Source organism: Panthera leo, chromosome B3 (assembly GCF_018350215.1).
Source record: "Panthera leo isolate Ple1 chromosome B3, P.leo_Ple1_pat1.1, whole genome shotgun sequence".
Lineage (NCBI taxonomy): Eukaryota > Metazoa > Chordata > Mammalia > Carnivora > Felidae > Panthera > Panthera leo.
Window position 1 is genome coordinate 21724656 of NC_056684.1, and position 13669 is coordinate 21738324.

The 13669-nt window shown below is 48.0% G+C and overlaps 1 protein-coding gene across 1 annotated transcript in view; it reads right to left on the reverse strand.

The window, feature by feature from the left end:
• OTUD7A (OTU deubiquitinase 7A) overlaps positions 1-13669 on the reverse strand; it is a 374562-nt gene that overhangs the window by 16289 nt on the left and 344604 nt on the right. Inside the window, exons 10-11 of the mRNA XM_042941241.1 lie at positions 7300-7427; positions 5210-5359 (exon numbers count right to left, since the gene is read on the reverse strand). Of these exons, the coding sequence (XP_042797175.1) occupies positions 5210-5359; positions 7300-7427 (278 nt within the window). The remainder of the gene's footprint in view (positions 1-5209; positions 5360-7299; positions 7428-13669) is intronic.

The window sequence follows — 13669 nt, forward strand, 5'->3', positions numbered from 1 at the left end:
ACATCCTTGAGATACAGGGGTTAGGAAGTCAACATATGAATTCAGCCCTTAACAATGAATGCTGTTGCCTCTCCCTTCATGACACATTGAGATATCTCAACTCAGAGAAAAGTCTCCTCACCAGTTCACTGAGGAAATGCAGGATTTGGGCTGATACTTTCCTGCTATTTACCAGTTTCCAAAGTTATGTGTGGCACCAAGTAGAGATGATGAGTGAGTCTTTTGCCAAGTATCATTATGAATTTGTGGACTAAACAATCCTTGTCATATTTCTACTCATTCCAGTTATGATCTTTACTGTCCCTCTTGTCCTGTGGGAGCCTTGTCTATTCAGCCCAGGAGTCCTTCTAACACCATGCTAGTTGTTTCTGAGGATGTCTTAGTTTCTTCCAGGACAAGATGCTCTGGGATCTTTGTGGATACTTCCTACCTTGATCTGCCCATGCTCTCACACACAGGTGTTTGGGGGGCAAACAGGACGTGTGTGTGTGTGTGTGTGTGTGTGTGTGTGTGTGTGTGTTGATGCTGGGATGGTGGCAGTGGCTTGTCCTGCATGGAAGGTGAGGAGGCTGCAGGGTGGGATGGGGGCATGGTCATTTAGGACATTCCTGAAGTGCCCAACTTGTCCCATGGGGCCTGCCAGATTCCAGATGGTTGGGTGTGTGAGTAAACAAACACCCTTCCTGTCTAAGCCATACTGAGCTGGGTTTTGGTTACCTGCAGCTGAAGGGATTCTAACAGGCACCAGGGGACCTCATGAATGGAGAGAGAGGCATGGCAGGAAAGGGACAGGGAGGAAAAAGATGGTTTTCTCGCTAAATCTTCTCTCCCTCAGCTGCCCATCCTTGTGGGCAAGTATGCTCACTGGGGTGGTGACTTAGCATCTGTAAAATCTTCCTGTTTCAGCAAAGGTGCCCTCTGGAGACAGAGTCCAGTGTATCCTGAAAGCACAGAGCTACAGAGACTTTCTTTAAGGTTGGAGTGAAAAGCCCAGTGCCTGGCTAAGTTCTGATTTCAGAAGAGTTCAGAAGGCTGTGGGTCCAGAGCTGTGGTCCTGTCTGGGAGAGTCCCGGCACAGGCCCAGGGCTTGAGGACAGAAAACCTTTGAGCACGAAACTACCAGGTGGCATTCAGATGTGGGAGGCACACGATCATCTAGTTAGCTGCCTGGCACCGGGTCTGGCTTCCAACAGGACCCCCAATATCTCCCTGTCGTGTGGGGGCCCTGGCCACTGCCAGGACTGCACGGAGCATGTGCCATCCTTTACCTGTGGCAGCCCCTGAACCATAAGACTCAAAGGCATTGACAGGTGCTATAAGACAGCCTGCTTATCTCCCTGCCCTTAAAGAGAACAGGTTTTCTGTTAAGGAGCTGGCACTGACAGCCTCATGCACCATGGCTTTTTAGGGGATTGAGAGCCCAACAGTCAACACTGGTTTATTTCCAGACAAGGGACCAGTTGGTAAAGAATTCATTTCTATCCTTTTGCCTTTCCCCAGATACAAGGTACTCATCACTGCTGAAAGAAAGAGGACAATCCAGATGGAACTGCCTAAAACATCACGCCACCCCCTGGATGTGAAGCTGGCTTACTGAACCCCCACCAACCACGTCGCCCCCTCCTTCCTCCACTGTACTCTCTTCTCAGGCTTCTATGCAGCCAGAAACCTGCAGGCATGGTGTTCAGCTTGGGTTAGCAAGAGGCCAGCACAAGTCCTCGGGGATGGTTTTCCTCCCAAATGAAAAGACAAACTTTCAGGAAGAGAAGGTATTTGGATGTGATGCCTGGAGCTGCAGTACCCATCATATGACCATGAGACTGAAACCACATGATAGTAATGGTGGATGGGGGTGCCTGCGTGGCTCAGTCAGTTAAGTATCTGACTTTGATCTCATAGTTTGTGACTTCGAGCCCCGCATTGGGCTCTCTGCTGTTAGTGCAGAGCAGAGAAAGCCCACTTTGGATCCTCTGTCTCCCTCTCTCTCTGCCTCTTCCCCCCACTTTCTCTCTCTCTCAAAAATAAATAAACATTAAAAAAATAATGGTGGAGCAGGGAAAGGCTGGGAGCCTGAATCCCTGAGAACATTTAGAGCTGCTGTGCCAGTCCTGGACCACCCACCTCAGGAAGGACCCCCTGTTAGAGAAGCAGCAGCAGCCCTTTCTCCTCTGAGCCCCTTACAGCCCAATGCTATCCAGGACACATCTTCCTTTGGGGGCTTATAGTATGGCTTTCTATGGCTGCTTCCATTTTCCTTGGCATTATAAGGGCTGAGAAGAGAGGCTGAGTCTGTTCCTTAGATGGGCTTCTGACCTCCTCTCAGCTTCTCCCCAACACCCCCAACCATCAGGTGACAACACATGAAATTCTAGGACCTGGTATTTGCAAAAAGGCCCCCCCTGCTGTAGGTCAGGAAAGGACAGCAGCACCGAGGCACCCTGGGGTTGGCTTCCCCTGGTGATGGCTCCCTCGACAGGTTTTCTCTGTTCCTCCCACCTTTAGCAGGTCCTTTTGGGGAGACACAACACTAATGGTGGCCAGGAAGGGACGCATTCAAGACATTTAGGTTTATCTTTGAAGCAACACTGAAGGATCAGGAGACAGGACTGCCTTAGCGATAGGCAATGTTGTTTCCTAGATAGGACTCCTGATGCCGTACAGCACAGAAGCAGCACCGCCTAGGCCTTTCCATGACCAATGGCACATTCCTTAAGCACAAGCTTGCTCTGCCACATCAGCACCACTCCTTCAGCAGCCTCGCACTTTCGCTCAGGCCTATTCTGTCCCCCTGGTACCAGCCTCCGGACATCACACACAGCCTCCAAGACTACTTCTAACCCACGTCTCTCTTCTGTCTCTGTCTGTTCTTCCAAACTGGAATAATCGCTCTTTTCCTGCATGGAGCTTGTGCCTGCCTTGTGTACATCCTGCCTTGTACTGTGGTGTGGGGGAGTTGCCTGTCTCCTCTATAAGGTAGTGAGAGCCCTAAAGCAGGGATACCGTCATCTTTGGGGCTCCCAAACCTGGAAGTAACAGGTGCTTAACATACATTTACTGAACTAACCCTTGGCCCCCAAACAGATCCTGTGGAACCACTGAGCTTCAGGCTGATGGGAGGTATAGGGAGCAGAGCCACCTCTACCAGCACCCGTAAGCCTTACAAGGGTGGCACAGGGATGTGTTGCTGCAAAACTTAAAGCCTCAGAGCCCACAGAGCATTTGTGTTCTCTCCAGATGTATGAGGGTTTGACATGCCACACACAAGTTACCCAGCTTGGGCACAAGCTTCTGCTTGTGCAGAAGGTAACACTGCACAGGGGACCCTGGGTGGCTCAGTCAGTTGAGTGTCCGACTTCGGCTCGGGTCATGGTCTCACAGTTTGTGGGTTTGGGCCCCACATCAGACTCTGTGCTGACAGCGTGAAGCCTGCTTCAGATCCTCTGTCTCCTTCTCTCTCTGCGCCTCTCTCTCTCTCTCTCTCTCAAAAATAAACAACAAAAAAAAGAAGGTGGCACTGTGGCACTTGACCTGCAGTGGGTCAAGGGGGCTGGATGGGGCCACAAGACATCAGTGGAGGTAGGACCCCCCTGCCCCACCCCCCCCACCCCTGCTCAGAGGAGTAACCTAGTGGGTAGAGCGGCAGAAGCCTGTGTCACAGCAACACAGAACCAAGGATTGGGACCCAAACACCCCTTTGGGAAAACCAAGTCATCAGAGGTGAAACCACAGTCACTTTTGCAACCATTCCCCTGAGAGAAGCTGAACCACAGCCCCACCTCATGCGTCCTTTTATTGAAAGGCACCTGCATTTTCACCTTGAAACACCACAAAACAGTATCTGGAAGGCCTGGAGGAGCTCAATGTCTTCTGTATAAAACAGGGCTGGGTGTCTGAGCCCCCTGTTCAGCAACCAGGGATGCCAGCCCTGAGACTTTTATCTTCCCTAACAGCAGAGAGTCTCTGGGGAGCCTGGATGGAGTGGCCTCGATCCTGGCTGGGATCCCAAGTCCTGAGAAAGGGCCCCCACATCGCCCAAGGGCTGTGGTAAGCTCTGAGGAGAGCTAAAACCCACAAAGGCCAAAAGGCTGACAGACAACAGAAAAGGCAAAGATGCCTCTCAGTCCTTCATGGCTAAATACTGTTTTCCATGACCCAAATGAGATGTCTGTCAATGATACGGAAAAATGATGTGATTTTCCCATTACAGCTGGCCACAACCCTGCTTTCCTTTTCCTTCCAGGACTCACATCACTGCCTGGCTAGCCACCATGCATTTCTGGAGACCACACCCAAAGGCAGGGACCCTGAAACTGTCAGTCCTGCCTGTCCTTTAGTCTCTTGGGGATTCTCTGTTTAAAGCAGAAGCAGGATTGACAAGAGGAGGATGAGTTTCCCCCTCTCACTCAGCTAGCCACTAGTTAACATGAGAAAACAGCATCCATTCTAATCAGAATCCTGCCATTTCCGCAGCAAAGACACATATCACAGAGATGGAAGACAGGCTCCACATGAGCATCTGACTGGTGGTGGCCTGAAACTGTGCAGTGCACAGCCTGTGGGGCTGGCCTGGTGGGCCTGTCTGCAGCACTGAAACAACTACTTAGGGAAACAGCTGCAGCAATTTGAAAGAGAATATCAACGTTTTGATTCAAAAGCTTACTCTAGAGCAGAGGTTGGCAAAGTTTTTCCATAAAGCTCTACTTAGTAAATATTTTAGGCTCTGCAAGCCACATGGTTTCTGTGGCTGCTACTCAGTTTTGCCCCTATAGTGCAAAGCAATAGCCACTGATAATATGTCAATGAATGAATATGGCTGTGTTCCAATAAAACTTTATTTATAAAAATAGGCAGTGGGGCCATAGTTTGCAGGCCCCTGCTCTAGGGACCTAAAGAGTTTACATCTAAGATGAATTATAAATGTACATAGATGTGAAAGGGAAAAACATTAAAGGCTATTTAAGTGTGGTAGGAATTATTAATTTGCTTTGTATTTGAAATTTAAAGTTGTCTTTGACATTGTTATTTCCAATGACATGTGCATTTGCAACATTTGCATGTGCATACTCATTTATCCATATACACACAAAATCCATTGTTACTGAATGTGCATGGGTGTGCTCCCCATAGACAACCCCACATTCTGCCTCCCCATGCCCTCCTGTGCCCACCCCTGCCCTGTACATTGTGTCTCAGGAAGCAGCAGGCATACCTTGTTCTCTTTGCTGATCTCTCTGCTCCATGGACACCAGGGCAGAGAAATGCGCTTGATCATAGGCAAGAACCAGAGGTGAGCAATGGCACCTGTTGGGAGGTACCTCCAAAGGCAGGTAAATCCCTCCAAATGGGATTGGAGCAAATGCTGTGGACAGAAATGGTGAGAGCATGTGGAGCCTGAAGAGGACCTAAGTGGCATCCCTTACCACCTTGCATGAGGTGGTGGGGCAGAAGGGAGGGTCATCAGCCTTAGATCATCAGCCACTGTTGGGCTGATGTTCTCAAGGCAGTAAGCTAGGTGTTGCCCATCTGGTGATGGATGAGAGAGCTGAGGCTCACAGGTACTAGGTGGATGAGACCTGGAGCCCCATACATGCTCAGGGAACCCCTCACTCCCTCCTGCCTCCATGGCAGAGTCCTTCTTGCTCATCCTTGTGCCTTGTCAGGCTGCACACTGGGGACAAAAGGGACAGGGCTGAGAGCTTTTCACTGTGATTTTCCCAGGGATGGCCTGCTGCCCTGAGACCTACACAGATGACCAAGAGCTCACAACAGTCAGCAGTGACATGCACTGAACACTGCCTGGAAATCCATGTTTTTCTGGATGAGCTTCTTCCTCTCCTTATGTTCATTAAAGCATTTATATACAGAATGATATCTGTGCTTCTCGAGAGCTTTCTTGTTCTATATTTTGAGAAGCTCTTCTGTTGAGTCCAAAGGAACCAACCAGAAAACTCCAGCACCAAGTTGTGAGTCAGATGGGAAATGGGAGATGAGGATTGGCTTCTTTAGCAATTGGGACACAATCATGTTCATTTCCTTACTCATCAAAGGGAGGGACGAGAGCCTAAACCCTCACTGAAACAGAACAACTTCTGGAAATATCTGCCCTGCTACAGCATCTACTTCTTAATAAGAACCTTGTCTCTCTTGGCCTTGGAGTCAGTGACTCACTCACTGTATTTCTGTGAGTTGAATGCAGGCAAAAATAGCTTCTGTGATGCTTTTGAGGAACTCTCAGGTTTCCTTCCACCAGCCCTGCTTTATCCACATTAGATTTAGTTGTGATTCTGCCCACGGGTTGAGAGGTGGGGTAGGCCCACTTGGAGAGGGCTGCTCCATTGAGCACAGGTAGCATTGAAGGAAACATGGACCCAGCCTTGTGGGATCTGATGGGTACACGTCTATGTGCCCAGAGACCCTAGTGAGAGTCCTGGCTTTGTACCCAGAGAGAACAAACACCATGTTGCTGCCTGCACAGGGAAGGAGGTGGCACTGGTCAGGACCAATGTCCTTCCACTGTGACAACCATGGCCCCATTAGACTTCCTTTGGCAGTTGTGACTCAGCAAGAAGAGCCTTGTCCTAATTTGTAGGACACTCTGGAAGACCCATGACTTTTGTTAAGGCTCAGGTTTAAATTTAAGTTAGGCTGGGGGATAGTCACTGTCTGGCATTTACCTGGCAAGGAGACGTTTTTGAGAAGTGACCAAAGGGAAACATGGCACCAAAAGGGACTGGCTTGTGCTAGTGATGGAAGCAAAGGGAAAGTGAAAAGTATGGGAGGGGCTGGACCTGGGAAGTTGTGCTGAGTGGCAGGGGCAGTTGCACAGGGGGTGACCTTCCTGGCCCACCTTCCCTGACCTCTCCTATTTCCCTACTCTTTTGAGAGTGTGGCTGCCCTGTGAACTTTGGAAGTGGCCTTGCCACTTGCTTGGGCAGAAAGGCTGGAGGGAGGACCAGCCACAGGCACCTACTGCCCTGGGTTGACCTGGTTTCTTCAAGGCTTTAGCCCTCAGGGCTTCATTCCAGCTGACACTCAGCCAGATTTCTCATGGCCACCTGCCATCGACACAAAGCATAGATGGCTGGGTGGATGGCCAGGAGTAAACCCTCCTGCCACTGGGAAAGAAAAAGAAACACATGAAATTGAGGAGAAATACTATAATCTTCATCTTCACAGAATAATGCTCTGTGGCCTTCTGGGAGCCTCAACTTGTACATTAGGCTGTCTCTTCCTTAATAGGGATGTTATGTTTTCTGGGTCATGAGTCCTACATGGCCGTTTTATTACGTATGAACTTACCTTCTCCACCTGAGTCCCTCAACATCGTATCTGCTACGACAACTATTGGTCTTCTTAATATGTGGGCGAGGACAAACACATGGAACTCCTCTAGACTCTCATACACGGGGTCCTCAGAGTTGTCCACACTAGGAGACAAAGCAAAGCAAGCCTGAGTTAGGATTTGGGATGTCGGGGATGTTGAAGGCAGTATCTTCCATCCAGATCTTACCTCTATGGACCCTGCCTGTTGAGGCCCTCTGAAGCCACCTCCCTGCCATGCCATCCACTGATGGCAAAGACATAAGCCCCAGCACCTCATCCCACCCTGCATTGAGTGGTCTCAGGGGATGATAGGAAAGAAGCTGCCTGTGATGGCTGCTTGCCACCTTTAAGACAAGGTGGCAGAGGCAGCCCACCCAGAGCACATGGCAACATGGGGGCTAGTTATCTGGGGCACTGAACAAGGATGCGGTGGGGGCTGGAGGGGTGGAGACTTCCATTTTGGTCCATTACTATATCCAGCAGCTTGAGTTGAACCTTACTCATTAGGGGCACAGGTGTGCCTGCACACATCAGGTGGGCTGGGAGGGAGGCATTGATACAAAGATCTGAGTGCCTTTCTAGGAAATAGTTCCCCTGACAGAAAAGGGAGTGAGAAGGTTGCCTGTGTTTCAATTCTCAGAGCAACAGGGGAGTGACCCTGAATGCCCAACCCAGGCTACTTGGACCCACTGGAGCCCACATGACTGACTCATGTCTGAGGCTCAGAGAAAGAGCTGCCTCCAAGAAATTCTTTCACTTAGAACTCAGATATTGGGGCAGAAGACTGTAGCCTTGATGTCCTTCAACAACCAGGCCACCCCAAGCAAGGAAAGAGCCCAATGAGATGAGAAAGTCAGAGCTCACAGCTTGATGGGGCCTCTGTAGGATCTGTAGTGCTAGCCCAGGTGGCAGCATTGAGACAAGTCTCTCAGGTGGCACTTGGACTTCTTCCTGAGCACTTGGGGCATGCCCAGAATTAACTGAGGGAGGTCTGTGAGGACTGGAGCAAGTGGGACCAGAGCTAGCAAGTGAGGCTCTGTTGGAGAATCCAGGGTTGGGTAGCCTGAGGAAAGAGCTCTACATTCACAGCCCACAGCTTACTGCTTGAATTACTTAAAATTTTTTTTTTAATATAAATTATTTATTTATTTATTTATTTATTTATTTATTTTTAATATAAATTTTTGAGAGAGAGAGAGAGAGAGAGAGAGCATGAGTGGGGGAGGGGCAGAGAAGGAGACAGAATCTGAAGCAGACTCCAGGCTATGAGCTGTTAGCATAGAAACCGACATGGGGCTCAGACCCACAAGCTGTGAGATCATGACCTGAGCTGAAGTCAGACTCTTAACCAACTGAGCCACCCAGGCGCCCCTGCTTGAGTTACTTCTAGAACAAAAACTATTCAGGAATGCATCAATCACCTGGGAAGTTTCGTGGTTATTATTGTACATATTTTTTTTAAGTTTGTTTTTGATGATTCAAAATACCTTACTTTTATAGTTAAAAATATTTGGCAGGAACCAAAAGATGAAAAAAAGTTGCACATATAGTATAAATTACTTGTTGTCGTTGTTTGGAATCATTTGAAAGTAAATTGCCCATCTGAAATCCTAACACCTTGGAAAAGTTTAGGCACACATCCTATGAACAGAACATTCTCCTACAGCACAGTCATCAAAATCAAGGGTATGTCCAATTACTAATACACTGATAGATCTAACCACCCTGACAGATCCCAATCTGCAAACTGCCCCCAAAATGCCTTTTAAATGAAGACTCCAGCATGCTGCTTTTAGTTGTGGTGTCTCTTTAGACTCCTTTGGTCTGGAACATGTCTCAGGGTTTCCTTGACTTTCACGACTTTGACACTTTTGAAGACTATGGGCCTGGTATTTTGTGGATTGTCCTTAGTCTGGGTTCATCTTTTCCCTGATGTGATCAGATTGTATTGAATTATGTTGTGTCCTCACAGCATCCTATCAGGTGGTCTGGGCCTTTGGGCTGTCCCATTATTGGTAATGTTGACTTGGGCCACTGCCTTCAGGCCATCTGCCAGGCTTCCCCCTACAGAGCTATTCATTTCTCCTCTGTAATTAATAAGAATTTTGTGGGGAGGAATTTCAAATCTGTGCACATAGCCTACTCCTCACCAAATTTTTATGCATTTATTGATATCACTATGTATTTCTGGTTTCTATTTTATCCAATGAATTATAATCTATTAGTGATTATTTTGATGTTCAGATGTGTCCTGATTGTGTTAGTGTGGCTCATTCAAGCTGTGTCCTTGTGACTCAGCCCCATCATTGTTCAGAGTGCTTCCCTGACTTCTGACATAAGAATATGGTCCAGTTTCAGTTTCATCTTGTACCTTCTCTGTCTCAGCCCTGGATTCAGCCATTTCTCCGAGGAGGTTTTTTTTTTAATAGTGGATAATGGTGTGTAGAAGTCAAAATATGATCATCACTATTGGGATGTCACTGCTTCTAGACTCAGTGAATGGATATGTGTGTTCTATGTGCACTCATACATGTACACAGATACTTTCATCTGTCATCTCTAAGCTAACTTTGAGTCCATGGATACCTCCAATTCCAATATAACACCCCAAAGTTATTTCTACTCATAACTCCCTTCTCCAACAGTGAGGAACTTGGTTTCTATTAGTCTTAAACTCTTTTCCTTACTCGATCAATCTCTCCATATGTAAGAAACTCCACACCTCTGGTGCCACCCCACCCCCAAGTTATCCTCTTCACCCTGCTGGCTCTGACACTCTGACTTTGATCCTCTGGTTCCTGCTGATGCCCTGCCTGCCCACTGCAGATACTCACCTTGCTTTGCCACACTGTATAGCTTTAGGGATGAATTTTTCAGGAAGGGAAGAGAAATGGAAAATGAGTGTTTTAAATACACATATACATGGTAAGTCTAAACACAATGCTCATGGGTGTGCATTTAAAAATATCCCAGGTGATTATCCTGCCCAGCCATAGCTCAGAGGGAGGCTTCCGGGTGTGTGAGGTTCAAATGCTTCCATCAGCTGCTTGCTTGTCCCTGTCACACAGTAAGTGAGCAGGCAAGTGGACATTTGAACAAGATAGTAATTAGTAATGGACAGGAGGGAACAAAGAATTATAGCCTGCATACTCAGAAAAGTATCCCAGTAAGAAATGTGGAGTGTCATTTCTTCCCTAATCCAGTGGATGGAGAGGTAAGCACTGGAAGGAGATGAGGCATCAGAGAGTCAGATATTAATGCTGAGAAGAAGAAATAGCAAGGTGATGGGTAGCTCTCTCAGCCCTGGGTTGTCAGTTGCACCTTCACTCCATGATCACTCTGGTGTCTGAATAGCTATGCAGAAGGGGCCTCACTGCAGCAACAGCACAAGGGCTGACCTAGTATGAGGCACAATTGTACTGCTACACCATTCTGTTCATGCAAAATTTAAAGTAGAGCCATTGTATTTCAAACTGAAAAACCAGCCAATATCTGCTGAGCACTTAGTATATGCTGGCATGATAAAAGGCACAGCAGAGGCCTTCAAGTGACATCTGTCCCTCTATCTGTCTGTTGAGCCATCCACACACATATCCATCCATCTGTCCATCCACCCACCTGTCCATATATGCCCATCCATCTACCCACCATCCATTCTTCCATCCATCTATCCATCCATCCATCCACCCATCCATTCACTTGCCTATCCATCCATCCACCCACCCATCTATCTGTCTGTCCATCCCTGGTTCTGTGCTAGGGCTGGAGCACAGAGTTGAGTCATTTTGGGAGAGGGTGATGGAGGAGAGCCTGGAGCACAGCGACCTTTCTTCACACCAGTTGAGTCAAAGATCAACTGTGAACCTTCAGTGACCCAGAAGGCAGCAGAGAAGTTCCCAGCTGCATCCTGGAGGCAGCCTGAGAATCATAACATCCTTCTCTCCTTGCTTCCAGCTGCTTGCTTAAATGGTTTAGGGAGTGAGTTTGAACTGGGAGTGGGTGATAGTTCTTGCACTTACGCCTCAAGACCACTGCCATGCTCCAGCGCTTCTGGAGCCCCAGTGTCATTGTTCTGTTGAACGTAGGCTGAGAAAATCAGCTCAGCAACTCCTTAGGCTGTTCCATGGTGCAAATAGGATTTCTGGGACAGGACTTTGGAACTGTGACCTGCCTGTGTGAATTACTGGCATTGAGCCCACTGGCAAAAATCAGCTCTAGTGAAACCAATACTGAATATTCTCTTACACTTTTTACCTAGGGGCTTAACATCATATTTCTGTGAGCTCACTGAACAAATGCTAAACCTGGGATTGTAAACAGAATCTGGCCTTTGGGAAAAGAAATGTAAAAATCCTTAAAGCACTTAATTGGTGTTTGCTGGTAAGAAGGCTAACATGCAAATATAACTAATTCATTCTCAAAGAGACTGCATGCCCCAAGAACTTCCTAACGTGCTCTGTGATATAACACATGCACACTCATCTCGTCTTCTTCAGTGTATACCTGGGAAGAGAGAAGTCCTGAGAATAGGGCCACATCATCCACCCAGTGAAAACCCCTTGGGGATGACAACCAGGGAAGACACTGGGCTGGGAGTCTTCTTCAGGTAGGACCACAAAGCAAAGGTAGTGGAGTGAGGTCCAGATGGTATCTCAGGCCACAGAGGGTGGTGGCAGGAGTGAAAAGTACAGTGCAGATTTGGAGGTGCTGGCTTACATGGTAGTCACAAGCCTTGGAGACCACTCAGCAAGAGCCTGTGTCATGGACAAGGAAGCCAATCTGGGAGGCTGGCAGGGTCTTGCCCAAGGGCAGTCATCAGATTACACGGAGGGGCAGCTTGGGCACAGGCCTCCTAGGACCGACACCCCCTCCCCTGTGTGCCTCTCCCTCAGATAGGGTGACCACATCTCCCATTTTGCTCAGGAAAGTCCTGGTTTATGAATCTTGGGTGGATAGTACCCACCTCCCTCTCCAAAATGCACTAGCTTGGATGAGAAGTTGTATAGTCACCCCATTGATGGTGATGTAGTTATTGGTTTTTGGTGTGCCCTTCCATTTAAAGACATAAGATCAAAATATTTAGATTTTTACACATATACACACTTCCCTCTACCTCTAGGTATAAGATGGGGCATTACGCTTGCTCTTCTGACCCCTGCTTTTTCCTTAACAGTGCATCTCAGAGATGCCTTCAGTCCAGTATGTGGGGTCCTCCCCTTCTCCCAGCTGCGCAGCACTCCTCATGCATGTGCATTACCAGCAGCATTTCTGAGTGGTTGGACTCAAGCCTCTCTCCCAGGCAGGGCTTGGAGCCATGACAACACCTTTGATAAACTGGCATGTAGATGCAGGGGGCTAGAGATTAGGAGCCAGGGCTGAAGCCCTGATGTGAACAGCTGAAGCCAGTCTGTGCCTGCTGTGAGCCTTTGCACCTGGCCAGGGGCTGTGTCTGACTAGAGGGCAGCTTCTCAAGAGATTTCCTAAGGCACAGTGTAGGCAGCAGGGGTTCTGCTAAGAGCTATGGCCTGGGAAGCTAAGACTGAAGAATGGCAGACACTCCCAGCACTTTGAAGGGGCCAAGTGGGTTTCAGGCTCTGACAAGAGCTTCTCAACAGCAGCCAGGTGGCTTGGGGTTGAGGACTCATCTTACTGCTTGGAATTGATAGCCTGGGGTCAGTCATGTGATGAATATTTACTGAGTATCTGTGAGGGGTGTAGCACTGTCATGTGTGTCTAGGGGTGGAAAAACTCAATTTACAGATGATCGAGGGGTGCCTGGGTGGCTCAGTTGGTTAAGCATCTGACTCTTGGGTCATGATCTCACAGTACATGAGTTTGAGCCCCTTGTTGGACTCTGTGCTGACAGTATGGAGTCTGCTGGGATTCTCTCTCCTCCTCTCTCTGTTCCTCCCCCACTTGTGTTCTCTCTCTCTCTCTCTCTCTCTCTCTCTCAAAATAAATAAATAAGCTTAAAAAACCCAGACAATCAAGTAAGAAACTGCCAGATATTAATAAACACAATGACAAAAGGTGGTTTCTATAGGTAGGAAGCTCCTGATAGATGAAAAGTTGACTTTAGTCTTATTTTTAATTAGGAAAGTCTTTAAAAATTTGACCTGGATTCTACATCTGCAAATGTGAGAACTCCTTAGGTGAACAAATGCTTTTTCTGCTTGGTTTGCTGGTGGAAGTCATAGAACTTTAAGGAATAGTCACAAGAAAGCTTCTTTTCTGATGAGAAGCCAACCCCTGGCTGTGGAGTGCCAGACTGGGGTGTGGGCCCCTTGCAGCAGGGAAACACCCCTTATTTTTCCTTAAAAGACTTAAATTCCTACCTCTGAGACTG